This window comes from Barbus barbus (genome assembly GCF_936440315.1).
Source record: "Barbus barbus genome assembly, chromosome: 28".
NCBI lineage: Eukaryota > Metazoa > Chordata > Actinopteri > Cypriniformes > Cyprinidae > Barbus > Barbus barbus.
In genome coordinates, this window is record NC_136756.1 from 22,516,755 (window position 1) to 22,531,109 (window position 14,355).

At 36.7% G+C, this 14,355-nt stretch overlaps 1 protein-coding gene across 1 annotated transcript in view; it reads left to right on the plus strand.

Moving 5' to 3' along the window:
• The first annotated feature begins 1,470 nt into the window (after positions 1-1,470).
• LOC306848087 (cytosolic carboxypeptidase 6-like) overlaps positions 1,471-14,355 on the plus strand; it is a 330,953-nt gene continuing 318,068 nt past the window's right edge. The window contains exons 1-2 of the mRNA XM_079382424.1: positions 1,471-1,629; positions 3,273-3,395. Coding sequence (XP_079238550.1) covers positions 1,593-1,629; positions 3,273-3,395 — 160 coding nt within the window. The 5' untranslated portion in view covers positions 1,471-1,592. The remainder of the gene's footprint in view (positions 1,630-3,272; positions 3,396-14,355) is intronic.

Genomic DNA, 14,355 nt, shown 5'->3' on the forward strand with positions numbered 1-14,355 from the left:
TACACTTTAATCAATCTATATTGAGATTGCAATTTGAAAATATGAGACACTTGAAGGGACGGTTGACTGCAATCTTTATCCTCACAATATAAGAAAAAGAAATATCAGGTTCAAGGTAGCTAGATATTGTAATATTTTTTATTTTTTCATATTTATATAAGGCGTAAATGATGAGTGCTTTATTTATTACTTTATTTCTCGTCCAGACTGAGGGCGAATTCCATTCAAAAGTGAGCATCATTCTATCCTAGTCACTGCGAAGGGCAGAGCAATTGATGTTGAATACTGTATGTGGCCATTTGAAACATCCTACACAAAGCTATACTTTTTTGCCACTTTATTATGAATCTGAATGTTACCTTGATGACATACAGTAACCTACAAAGTTCATGTTTATAGATTAACATTGCTGTGGCAAATAAATGTTTCAATTAAATATGGCCTCTGTGTGTCATTATAATAAACCTTTTTAAACATTTATTTCAACTACGTTATGTGGTGCTTGATAAAAACAAACATGATTGCTTAACAAAAATGTTTCAGAATTATTCCTGGTGGGATCAAATCCCATAATATATGAGATAAATGACCTCAAAATGAATTGTGAGGATGTGTCACCCAATATCACATGATCGTAAACGATAAAATTACTTTCTTGAAGTGACTACTGAATGTACCCTTGGCTAATTGGTCCCTTGTGAAGGGATTCAATTGCTCAGTTTATTTTGGAACGAGCCAGCAAATAGCATCCACATCAGTATTTTAGTCGTGACCTGAGTAGGTTTAGTCTGAGTCAAGACCGAGAACAAAGGATGGTTGAATCCGAGTCAAGACCAAGCCCAAATGATTCAAAGTCAATGACAAGACCAAGATCATGAAAATATGGGCTTTGGCTCAGACTCGAGATGAACTCATACAAAGCTGATAGCCTACACATCACTATACTTTTAAGCTCTTGTGAAATGTTGTACAACATAGCTCTCTGTCCCGTTTTGTCATGTTTCCCATTGGAACAGGAAGGTTGGGCAGTAAAGAAAGATTTTTTTCCCTTGTCAGTAGTCTGTAGGTATGTCACAGCCATGAATAATAAGTTGCTAGTTCTACATTAGATTACACACATTGTGTGTAATCTAATGTAGAACTAGCAACTTATTATTCATGGCTGTGACACAATGTGTAATATGCGTAATTCAGGATGAATGTTCTTAAACTGTTTTCCCAGAATTTTAGTAGTGGTCTTGCAAATAGGTGGCTTCAAATCAAATACAAATGGATTTAAAGACACAAATCCCTTAATTTATTTTTTTTTCAGCCATGAACGCTTAATATAGTGGATGTTATAGTGCATGTTTTATTAGCAGCTAATAAAGGGCTTGGTCTCTGTAAACACTGCTGACATTTCCTCTGCATTTGGACTGCACAGCATTATTTGGCGCGTTGTGAGAAGACATCCGTGTGTCTGGGGGAGCTGTGCGCTTTTCGCGCGCTTACACCTGCTGGTTACGTCAAATCCTTGCTCTAGAGCTGCAGCACGCCGTCGTCTTGGAAACGCTCCTTCGGCGTCGTAAGCCTGTGTGAGGTTGTATGGACGGATGATGGAAGAAAACAGCAGAGAACATCTCGATACTGGTGTGTAAAATGAAAACACATTAATACATCTTAATTTGAGCGTTTTCTATTCACAGACACTCGTTGGGTACTGTCTGTGCTTGTATAGTGAGCAAATTTCGCTGTTAGGTGCATGATATGAGCGCTTCGTCCATGTAAACACAGCACTGTTTGCTAACGTTAGCCGAATAAACCATGTTTATGTGACTTTCTGGCACTCGGAGTGTCAAAACATTACAAAGCGTCTATGTATTGCGATAAATATTCACTAATAACTGCATAAGTGATGATACGCTACTCCACGTGTGTTTGTAGTCCAGCCTTGTTAAGGTGGACATTTCCAGATACGGTGACCGACATATTTACGAGAGTGTACTTGGTTTGCTGAGCATGTCTTGATGAAATATGTGACCCTGGACCACGAAACCAGTCATAAGGGTCATTTTTTTTTTTTTGCATTTGAGAAGTATACATAATCTGGATGCTGAATAAATAAGCTTTCCATTGATTTATGGTTTGTTATGATAGGACAATATTCGGCTGAGATGCAACTATTAAAAAATCTGGAATCTGAGGGTGCAAAATAAATAAGTATTGATATATTTACAGTAGGAAATTTACAAAATATCTTAATGGAACATGATCTTTACTTAATATCCTAATGATTTTTGGCATAAAAGAAAAATCGATAGTTTTGACCCCTATAATGTATTGTTGGTTGTTGCTATAAATATACCTGTGCTACTTATGATTGGTTTTGTGGTCCAGGCCAGGGTCACATATAGTAGATATTTATTATTTATGCTAGCTTTACAAGTATTTACTAGCTGGACTACATCCTTACTATTTTACTAGTATACAAGCTAGGCTACTAGTAATCTGATTAGACAGCTGCCTTTATTTAAGAATTTTTTGAATTCAGCATCTATATATAATATATTAATATCTAACACATATTTAACGTATTCAATATAAGACTATCTATCTATCTATCTATCTATCTATCTATCTATCTATCTATCTATCTCTACAAACACATGCTTGGAAATGTTAAATATGCACATAAAAGATTTTTAAAGTTACAGTAATTTTATAATAATTTATCAAATTTGTCTGTTTTTTTGGATATTACTACTTAAATGGTTAGTTCACCCTAAATGAACTTTGGCAGAATGAATGCTTTAGTTACCATTCACTTTAATTTAATTAAAAAAAATTCTCTCATACAATGGAAGTGAATGGTGTCTAAGTGCTGTTATTCTGCATATGTAATCTAATTTTGGGTTCAATCTAAAAAGAAAATAATATGGGATTGGAGTAAATTTGTGAACCATTTCTTTAATTGTTTCGCTTTTATTATTTCTAGGTGTTGTTTCTGTTGTCCCATTTCAACTCATGTTTGTGTAAAAATTATTCAGACTCAATTAAGAACTTTTTGACATTGTTTTCTGTCATGCACACAGATCACAACCCTGTTTGCTTGTCAGGTTTTAATTGCTGTGTTAGAGGAATATGGTATAACTATTGCCAATTAATTTTGAAGTCAGCAACAGGCAGTTTATATTGCTAAAATATTTATTTCCTTCATGTGTTAGAATGGAATGTGTTTTTAGATATTGTAAATTGTAGGCCACCTATATGTATTTCTGAATTTTGTGTGGCAGATAATGAAGCGGGGGGAGAGGATGCTTTGGTGGGGAATGTGAACAAACTGATGGTCACCCCTCCAGGATACACTGGACCTCCCAAGAAAGGTCATATCATCTTCGACGCCTGCTTTGAGAGTGGTGAGAGATCTGAGTATTTGTATTTTTTAGCCCCCTTTTCATGCTGTTATGTGAGCACTGCTGTTCAAGAACAGCATTTATTTGAAATAAAAATCTGTTGTAACATTATAAATGTCTTTGCTGTCACTTTTGATCAAATTCAGCAAGGATGCATTAAAAAGTAAAAAAAAACTTTGAGCTGACCCAGAGCTGTTAAATGGTAGTGCAATTTCTGCACTATTAGCACAGGATGGATTTGCAGAAATCAAGACTCATTCTTAGCATTTTTTTCTTAGCACTCAGCCCATCTTCCATTATTTAGTCAAAGAGGCACAAACTTACATTGTTGGCTGAGATTATTGAAGTTGAAATGATTAAAGCAGCGTCGAAAGCACAGCAGAATTTACACGTTATGAAGTGATCAACTGTTTTGGGGATGATCAAATCCACTTTAAATATTCATTGTTTATAAAGATAAAGGAAGAGGAATCTGCACCCAATATTTTTTAAGCAATTTACTAACACTAAATTGCCATTATAATCTTGTGCTGAGTTTCATGAGTACAGACATATTAAGCGTGTAATGCTGACATGTTCATGATCTAATTTATCTAGTGTATAAACAGAATATCAATTAAAAAGCACCTTAGTTGAGCAATATGTTAACATGGCAGTTAATTAAAGATTTAGAAGGATGTATACGGTGAACAGCTAGAATAACCGTCTATGCCTCTACAAATGTGATACACCCTTTGTGGTATTCCCAGGAGAGCAGTAGATCTCTGTTATCAAACATGTTTGTACGAAAATCATTGTCAGTGTCTTTTGTTTAACCATACTATTTTAGCACATGGCAGCAAAGCCTGAGAGAGACTTTTGTCTGTGCGAGCAGGGCTTTTAATGGATAATTATCTCCCTTTTAAATGGAGGGGGTAAAAATTGTAGCATTTCATTTGAAAGTGACTGCTCTTGTCGGTCTACCTCACTGAAAACTGTAATTAAAGCAAGTTATGATATTTTGAAGAATGCTTTGAGTAAATGTCCTTTGTTTGGCACTTTTTGCCGGTCTGAATGAGCAGGGATGTAATGAAAATAAACTGCTTTTGCAGTGACAAGGTCAAGTGGGCAGCTGAGAGCAGCTTTGGACCAGATTGACAGTGAATCAGTATGGCTGGAACAGGCACAGTATCATTCTTTGCTGGGAGATTAGGTTCAGGGTCTCCAGCAGATGAGACTCAGCTTTCATATTCTTGACAGCCAACCAATTCACCCCTCTGCGGGGAAAGAGCTCGCCTGTGGCTAGACTCCCCGTGGGGAGGTTTTTTTATATAGATTTTTTGGTCTTGGAAATATTCTGTAATAGTACAATTTTTAGGTGGAACGAGTCTTTCTGGTATTATCAGGTAGTTTCTTGTGAGTTTGGGTTGAATGTTAAGCTGAAAAAAAGCAGTTGGTTACAGAGCCAGTGTCTGAAATGTAAGACTGACCGTTTCGAATCAATTCCAGAGTAACTTGATAAATCAATACGATTCTGAGGAACTCTACCAGAACTAATAATAAACACTGTTCACATCATGCTTTAGCAGTTGAGCCATCTGTCATCATAAAGATGTTTATTGCTGTCATCAAAACAACGACGTTCCTCGTAAGGATGTTGACGGTTGCCATGTTTGTGAGCCGAGAGTGGATGATGTTTTGCGGCAATAAAAGGACATGGAATATTAACATAAGTTACAGAGCCAAAGTCAGTATAAATAAATAATCAGGACGTTTTATAAGTTTCTCTGTTTTCCCCTCTGAGTGCCCCCGAGGACCCCGAGGCACTGATTAATGAACATCCAGCCCCAAGACCAGGATCAGCTAACATATATGACATTACCCCCATGTCTCTGGCTCGGCAAATTCTCTGAATGATTTATGGAATAGATATTAATCTGCTTCCAGTAAACGCATTATCCAAGTTGGAAAATGGAGAGGAATTGATGTTACAGCGCTAATGTCAAATTAATGTCCTGTTGCTGTTTCAGCAAAGCAACATTGCAGTGAAATGATGTTAACCACTTACACACTGACAAAAGGGAAGCGGCATTTTCTTGGCAACAATCGGGGCTTTTGACGTAAGTGACTTTGAGAGCTGAAGCCCCTGTGTCAATTGAAGGACTTAAGACGCAATGGTTCAGCAAAGTTTTCAGAGCTAGCTCATTAATCAAATGCTCTTCTCTTTATGTTGAAGAAGATGTGGAAATGTAAAGGTTTGCTGTGATGTGGGCTCATTTGTCAGAAAGCCACCTGTCAGCAACTGATAACTTTTCACCGTTCGCAGCCTCTCTTTTGTTATGGTGAAAGTCAGCACCTTGGAAATGAAAATGATATTTAATACACAGTCAAAGGATAAAATATCCTCTCGGATAGCTCGTAAAAAATGAAAATAATAGCATAGATTCATTAGATATCACTTGCTCAGATTTTGAGAAAAAAGTTCAACTCTTTTTCAAAATAAATGGCTGTGAAGCCAGCATTAGCGGTTTCAGTTTATATATAGTATATACTAGTGTTGGCTAATTAACTAACTAAAGCTAGTGATGCTACTAACTTTAATGTCTAACAAGAAATACTTTAGCAAAACGTATTAATCCTATTGTATTGTTCTGTCTGTTTGACGCACATGCACACATCACACTTATTCAGTGAAGCCTGTGAAGTTTGCAGAGACCTTCTAGCATTCAGGACTAGCCTGTATGCAAAATGGAAATAATTCTGTGACTTTCTAACATTTACAGATAAGGATACAGCTGTGACATGTAAGTTCTGCATTTAGTAAAACACATCTCAAATGCTTTAAACAGCACAAGTGTCTTTCAAGAGCCTGACAGGAGAATTCAAAATTAAATTTTTGATTATTTTCATTACTTTTTGTTGTTATCAGTTAGTTGTTGCAATGCTAATACAAATGACTATGCAATGTAAATTAAGTTTTACCCAAGATTGATCAGTCATTCATTTCACTGTTTTTGTGCCACTTCTGATTAATTGTAAATTACATAGACGGATGTATCTTTTATTTACGAAGTAAAAAAAGCAAGCATTTGTGTACTTTAGTTATCTGCTTTATGTTTGTATTTGTATTGTATCTAATTACAATTAATGCTGCTAAGTATGAGTGTAGCTTAACTACTGCCAATAATTATTAGCTTGTAGCTTGGTAAGCAACAGTTTTAGAGTAGCTTCCCCCACTGATATGTACACTGTGGCTGCTACATACAAGCTTTCAATCCAGGATCGCACCAAAAGCCTATGGATTAATAATTCGAACATAAAAATGTATGTAAATAAATCACTTTTAAATGGACAAATTAATAGACATATATAAAGATGTTTATTTAATTCATGTTTTAAAATGTAGATTAATAAAACTATAAAAAGTGCATTAATAAATCTTTTTAAATGCACATTTTAAAACGATAAAAAAACATTTTAAAAATGCGTTTGGCAAACGCTTTTCTCTCTCTATTTGCCAATTGGTTTTCTTTGTCCTTTTGCAAAATGCTTTTCTTTATCCGTTTGTCAATCGAGTTAAAAATGCCATTGGACAGTACACACGTGGGAGCAACCAATCAACTTTCGCCTCTATTTGAAGAGCCAACCCCTCTCTCGCTTGTAAATGTAGCACACACTGTCATTGGTACAGAGAATGACAGTGGCCGCTCTTTTTGGCACAGAGCGGCCCACCAAACCCGCTCCGCAACACACCAGAAATGACCGGCATACTTCTTTTTTGGGGAAGTCGTGGCCTAATGGTTAGAGAGTTGGACTTGTAATCCGAAGGTTGCGGGTTCGAGTCTCCGGCCGGCAGGAATTGTAGGTGGGGGGAGTGAATGTCCAGCGCTCTCTCCACCCTCAGTACCACAACTGAGGTGCCCTTGAGCAAGGCACCGAACCCCCAACTGCTCCCCGGGCGCTGCAGCATAAAATGGCTGCCCACTGCTCCGGGTGTGTGTTCACGGTGTGTGTGTGTTCACTGCTGTGTGTGTGCACTTTGGATGGGTTAAATGCAGAGCACGAATTCCGAGTATGGGTCACCATACTTGGCTGAATGTCACTTCACTCATTGGACAGTGAGAAAAGCTATACGTCATTACAGCGGGAGTAAGAAGACGGATTCAAGCGACGCAAAATGTCAGGGGAATCTAAACGTGTTTGGAGAGGGATTGTGGATGATTTGTTACTTTTAGCTGATTTCTGCGATAGAAAGTCTCCTCTCAGTTATCAGGGGCTGGCGCAAAATGCGGTTTTGGCATCTCGCAGCAGCACATTTGGCATTTGCCAAATGCATTTTTAAAAATTGTTTGCATTTAAAAAGATTTATTAATCTAGGTTTTAAAACATTAAATAAACAGTTTTAAATGTGTCTATTTATTATACATTAAAAAATGACTTTTTCAATTTATTGTTTTATTAAACTCGATTTAAAGACCCGAATTAAATAAACATCTTTAAATATGTCTATTAATTTGTCCATTTAAAAGTGAGTTATTTATATACATTTTTATGTTTGAATTATTAAAGCAATAAATTGATTCTTCATTTTATTTTTGGTCCTCCATAAAAGCCAAGATATCACTCAAGTTCCTTTTCTCTGCCAGAAAATTTGTTTCTTGTTTCCTTCTCCCTTTAGACAGCTGTCATGAATAATAAAAAAAAAGTCAGAAAAATGGCTCTTATCTTTAGTATCCGGGTAATAAATTCTAATTGGTTAATTAAAACAGACCATGGATACGTAAACTGTTTACTGAAGGCATAAAACACTTAATTTACATTTAGATGAGATGTAACTCATTTTCTTGTCAGCCATATGCAGATTAGGTCAGTGGTATATCTTTTCTTAGGCATTTGGGCCTACAGGTTTCTAACTCTCTCTCACTTCTGTGTCTCTGTCTTTTTTTTTTGCGTAACTTATTAAAATAACCCCCATTATGCACAGTTTGATAGTAAAAAAACATAATGAATATTTCCTGAAGGCGTCATTAAAATGGTATTGATGGCTCTATAGATATAGTTATGTTTGCTGCATTATGTAAATTCCATAGATTCTTGAATTTAAAAGAGCTTTAATGGTTATAATTAGCTTTAATCTTGTGATATTATCTGAGGTTTTTAATAAACTGATGTGGTTTTGTTCTAGTTCAGAAACATTTGTTTATGTCTTTTTTTTTTTTTGGAGTAACTGACTTTTTTTTATTTACTTTTTTATGATAACAGACATTGCATTAATCTATGGCCTCTGGATAAAAGCATTCAAATTTAGCATGCCAGAATCAAGAATAAAAGTACATTTATTGTAAACCTTTTTGAAGAAATCATTTGAAGTGCATGTCATTTATTACCTCACAACCTATTCGTGTAGATGTTTTCACATCAGTTTCCTAATTCATTCTGGGGGCAAATTATGTCAAAAATATTTCTCCACATGCTGATGCTTATCAGGGGCTTTGAGTGATAAAACTTATTGACTGTAGCTGCTGATTAAATCTGGTGACAGTTAGAGGCAGAGGAAGAAGGTGTGTGTGTGTCTACACAAGTGCATATATGCGTATGTGTGTCTACGTAATTATTAGATTTCTACCAAGGGCAGAATATAACGTATCCACCAATGACTATCCCAGACATGCGGTACCCCCTAAGCATTTAACGGATTTGCACTGGGGATTTTAAATTATCCATTGTAATCATAATAGATGAAAAATCTCCTTCGATTCAGCGAACAAAAGAAATGTGTTCGGAGAGGGGACAAGGCCTCAGCCGCACGTTTGCTAATGAGGATAAACAGTAGGGAAAAATCTCTCCGCTGATGGGGCTTTAATTGTTTTGCGCCCCCCCCCCCCCCCCCCCATTCTGTAGAGTTTCTCTGTCTGTTTTTATCTTCCCTCAAAAGTCCTCATGCTTCATGTCACTCTTGCAGTGTGCATCTAGTGGATGAATGATTAAATTTAACACCCCAGAAAGACAAGAGTGGGATGAAGGGAGAGAAAAAAAAACAAGGAGGCAAAGGGGACAAAAAGCAGCCAGGCTTGCCAGCAGATATTTCTATACTTCAGATGTACCCTGAAACAAGACAGTCAGATCCCCATTGATTTAAAGAAGTGGAAATATTCTAACAATCATGCTTTATGCTCAGCACAAGTGCCTGCAGGAAACAGAAGGGCTTATAGCAGGGGTGCAAACTTGTCACGTTTCGGCGAAATTCGCCGTTTTCACCTTGAAATGGATCATTCACGTTAATCATGTAGATCTTTAAAAAGGGGGGGGCGTTGTCGTCGTATATGCGAGTCATCTGTGTCATGTCACCTGTAGCGTTTTTTCCCCTGTTGTCAAAGGAATGGACCCGCCCTTCTCTGCCTCTGATTGGCTTACCTTAATGTTCTTTCCCTCATCCAACCAATCTCACTCCTGAAGCCTAACTTTTAGACGCTGCAGGCAACTGTCCATATGTTGGACGGAATGCATTTGTATCTGCTGTAAATTATGGTGTTCCAGTTTAAATGGCAATTGCCGCGTGAGGCTGCTGTTTTTTTTTTTTTGCGTGAGGCTGCAGTTGCGATAGCTATGAAGATTGTAAGTTACGTTATCGCTACATTAGTTGGAGGCAGCGCTAAGCCATAGCTAAGTGTCAGCCTGTAACAGCCTGTTTCTTAACAACAATCGTTGTTGATTGTAGACCGTAGTTCTCGCTCAAACATCTTTTAATCATATAAAGGGGTTTATCCTTGAATGATGCACTGCAAAAAATGCTTTTCTTACATTTTTTGTCTTGTTTCTAGTCCAAATATCTGAAAATTCTTAAATCAAGAAGCATTACAAGTAAAAATTATTGTCTTGTTTTCAGAAAAAAATTTGTCAAAATTAAGTAAGTAAGAGTTTTTCCTTAAAAAAAGCTAAATAATCTGCCAATGGGGTAAGCAAAATAATCTTTTTCAAACCGAAAACAAGATTATTTTGACTTTTGACTTATTTTTTTCTGAAAAAAAAGAAAAAAAGATTTAGGAATTTAGTTTAGTTTGTCACCTTTTTCACCCCTGACGAGTTTGCAGGGAGGATGAAGGGTTCTTAGACTGATATTAGGCCACTATAGATGTATTCCCATCCTCAACAAAACATAATAACATGGGCAAGCATAAAAAGACAAGTGGAAGGAATATTAGTCACAGATTTTGTGCTTAGCGCTTAGAAGATGAAACTTTTGCAGGTAAACGCCTTGGTGTTTAGCCGAAGAGTCATGCTCCTACTAAGAAAGCTACATCACTGTCCAGTGTCTTATGGTTTTCTCTCTATTTTCTCTTGAGGTTTTAAGGAGGATTGGATTGATTTGGGCTGTTTTCTGAGAAGAAGCCAGAGCAGGTTTCTGATTTATTGTTTTTATGAAGCGTTTTTGTCCTCCATCTTGCTAGTTGAAGCTAGCCTGCTTGTCCTTTGACAATTTCGCAAGCTTTATCTCTTTCATTCCACTAACTGATACTCAGGCCTGTGGTGTTATACAGCTCTGACCCTGAAGAAAATATCCCTGCACTCAGACACCATGTGTGGAAGGGGTTTCACGCTCTCTCCCTCCTAAACCACAAGGTTAACAGCCTCGCTTCTTGAGTTTTACTGTAACACATCCTTACTCATTGTGGCCCTTTACTCATATATCACTCAGTCAATGCACAATGACAAACAGCTGTAAAATTTACAGTTATTTCACAAAGTGGTCTAAGCAGTTTGTTTTCTGTCAGATAATAGTATTTTCCTTTTTATATCCATTAGATTGTTGTAAAAAAAATGACATGAAACAACAATTGCAAAACATTAAGCTTCTGTAATTTACTATGCATGTTTCTGAGTAAAACAAATGTAAGTGTAGGACTATGGAAGTTATTTCTGCCACAAAATTAAAAAAAGAAAAAGAAAAAAAGTGCTGTAATTGCAATGACTTTTTCTCACAATTCTAAGTTTATATCTCACATTTCTTAAAGAAACTCAGAACTGGGAGATGTAAAGCCAAAATTGTGAGTGAAAGTATCACAATTTACCTTTTTTTTTTTTTTTTTTCTATTTCGTGGCAGAATTAACCATATGTAACCCTGGACCACAAAACAAGTAATAAGGTTCAATTGTTAAAATTGAAAGTTGAACAAATAAGGTTTCCATTGATGTATGAGTTGTAGGACAGTATTTGGCTGAGACACAACTATTTGAATATCTAGAATCTGAGGGTGCAAAAAAAATCGCCTTTAAAGTTGTTATTAGCAGTGTCCTTAGCAACGCATATTACTAATCAAGAATTAAGTTTTGATATATTTACCGTAGGAAATTTACAAAATATCTTCATGGAACATGATCTTTACTTAATATCCAAATGATTTTGGCATAAAAGAAAAATCAATAATTTTGACCCATACAGTGTATTGTTGGCTGTTGCTACAAATATACCTGTGTGACTTATGACTGGTTTTGTGTTCCTGGGGGCGTATTACAGAAAGATCCTAACTTTAAAATCTTATCTTATCTGTTTGGTAACCATGGTAATTTCAGTTAGGACCACATTTAGGACAAAAGCTATTACAGAACAGCATTTCCTAAGTGCGTTATCTTATCTTAACTACAGATAGGAAAGGGGTATTACAGAAACCTCCTAACTTGACAAAAAACCCTAAAAACTGTCTTAACTTTAGGACAATCCCACAGCTGTCCTAACTTCAAAATTATTTGAAAGCTAACGGAAAAAACACTTACAACTGTGCTGTCCGACAATGGTATTACATTTATTAATAGTTGAAAATGAAAAACGAGGATGTTTAATGGTAGAAAGACTCTTGGAGGACCCAGAAGATGTGTTATATTTTGATTACAAAACACTTATAAGTAATTACAGACTGCCAGACAACATATTACAGTTAGCACAGGAACGGCAACCAGCATTATAGAGAACAACAAAAGTGTCACGGACCATTACTGGTTGTAGTGCAAGTGAATAATGCCTTTTTTTTTTCTTTTTTTTTTTCAAAAGGCGATTTTCAAAGTGAAGTAGCTTTTGTTTACCTCATCAGCAGCTCTGGCAGTGTTGGTTGCTTGGTAACAGACCTGAGAGTAGATTGTCGAGCTTGATTATGCCATTTAAGATTTCCTAACTAGAGATAAGATACTATTTTGTAAGATAGGATAAGAATCCCAAATCAAGTTAAGATTTGCTTCTGTAATACGAATTTGCAAAAAAATCCTAATTTAACACATCATATCTTAAGTTAAGACCTAAGATAAGAAACTTTCTGCAGGGTCTTATATAGGATTGTACTTGAGGATTTGATATTGATTGCTAAAGTTATTTGTTATTAATATTTTTCATTGTCTTTGTGGCCTTGATGTCAGAAGTGCGTAAAGTTTGTTTCAGAGGTGGTAAATCTTACTGAATTTTGAAAAAAAACAAAAAAACAAGCTTGCTTTTTTTTTTTTTTTTTCACTGGCCTGTCTCTCATTTTTAAACACATTATTCGTATGCTTAGACCTGTTTTTTCAACTTAATTTAACATGGAAAAACAAGCAGTTGTATGTGCGCTTTGGACTTTGCATGTCTGTAACACATCCTACAGTCTCATGCACAGAGATGAACTGCATAGCTGAACTATCATTTGAACTGGTCCTCACTCTTCCTGCCGGCATAGCAACTGCTTCTCAGAGCAGAAGTGCACAGTGGTCTGCGCACAGTCATGCTGTAATATTTACCCACCCCTAGAGTGCTCGGTTATAGAGTGTGTGTCCGCGCTGTGGAACGAGCCGGGCGAGCAGATATCTCAAATGTGCACAAGCAAATGAAACAGGTGATAATCCTGCCTGACATTCCCACCATCAGCCTTGGTTATGTTTGATTAGAGCCCTGCAGCCTGGAGAGATCTGGAATGAAACATCAGCTCTTAGACTATTGATGGCTGTTGAGATACCTGCATGGGAATGTCATGGAGTGCACATGTGTGGTTGCGCATATTTTATTGACGTTTTCTTTGAGGTCTTTTCTCTGCTATATTGCTCTGTGAATTGTCAGAATGTGTTTTAGTGCCTTGTGCTCTTTTGCATGCTTAGGGGATCTTTGTTTTTACCTATTCTATTGTATAAAAAGTGCACAATTTATAGCATGAATCACATTTCCCTTTAGTTTTTGCTATTTTTATCATTTGTTCTATTAGCATGGTCCACAAATTTATGTATTTGGCAGATGCTTTAAGTATCAAAGGTATGCATCATGTACAAGTTCATGTGTTCCACAGGAATTGAACTCATTCTCTATGTGTTGCTAACGCTAGATACAGTTCAGAGGGGTGCATCAAAATGCAGAAAACTGCTTTAACACCAATCAAATGAGCCAAACTCTTATCTTTTCATGGCAAAACACAAGCATCATTTTTGTTTTATAGGCAAGTCTTTGAATCCAGCAAGTCTTACCTTGTGGTTAACGACCAATTCTTTTTCTGTTTGTTCTCCATTGAAGTATTGTGATTGCTAACACACGCCTTTATGCTGAATTTCCTCCAGAAGAACACAAAAGATGTTCTGTTACCAAATGTTCAATTGGTTCAGTGCTATCAAATTAGACGCAGCGAGGAACCAGTTTTCAATCCGTACAACACGTTCCCACTTTCAGCCACTCAGTTTAGAAACTAATTCCTGCCATGTGTTTTACTTGCGAACGTGACACATACTTCAATTAGCACCCTTCACATGCTCTCACCAGCACATTATAATGGGCGGTATGAAGACTAGCATAACACTCACGGGCTCAGCGTTTTCTATTTTACAGTTATTAGCAGAAGGTTAACTTGGAGCACAACTGCCTCTTCTTTAAAGCAAATGGAATCTGTGCGGTTTTAGCCGGACGCTGACCCCTATTAGGAGAGCCTCCAACAAATGGCGCAGGGTCATGCCATATTTGTGTGTTTTTCTCAATGAGCTCTTT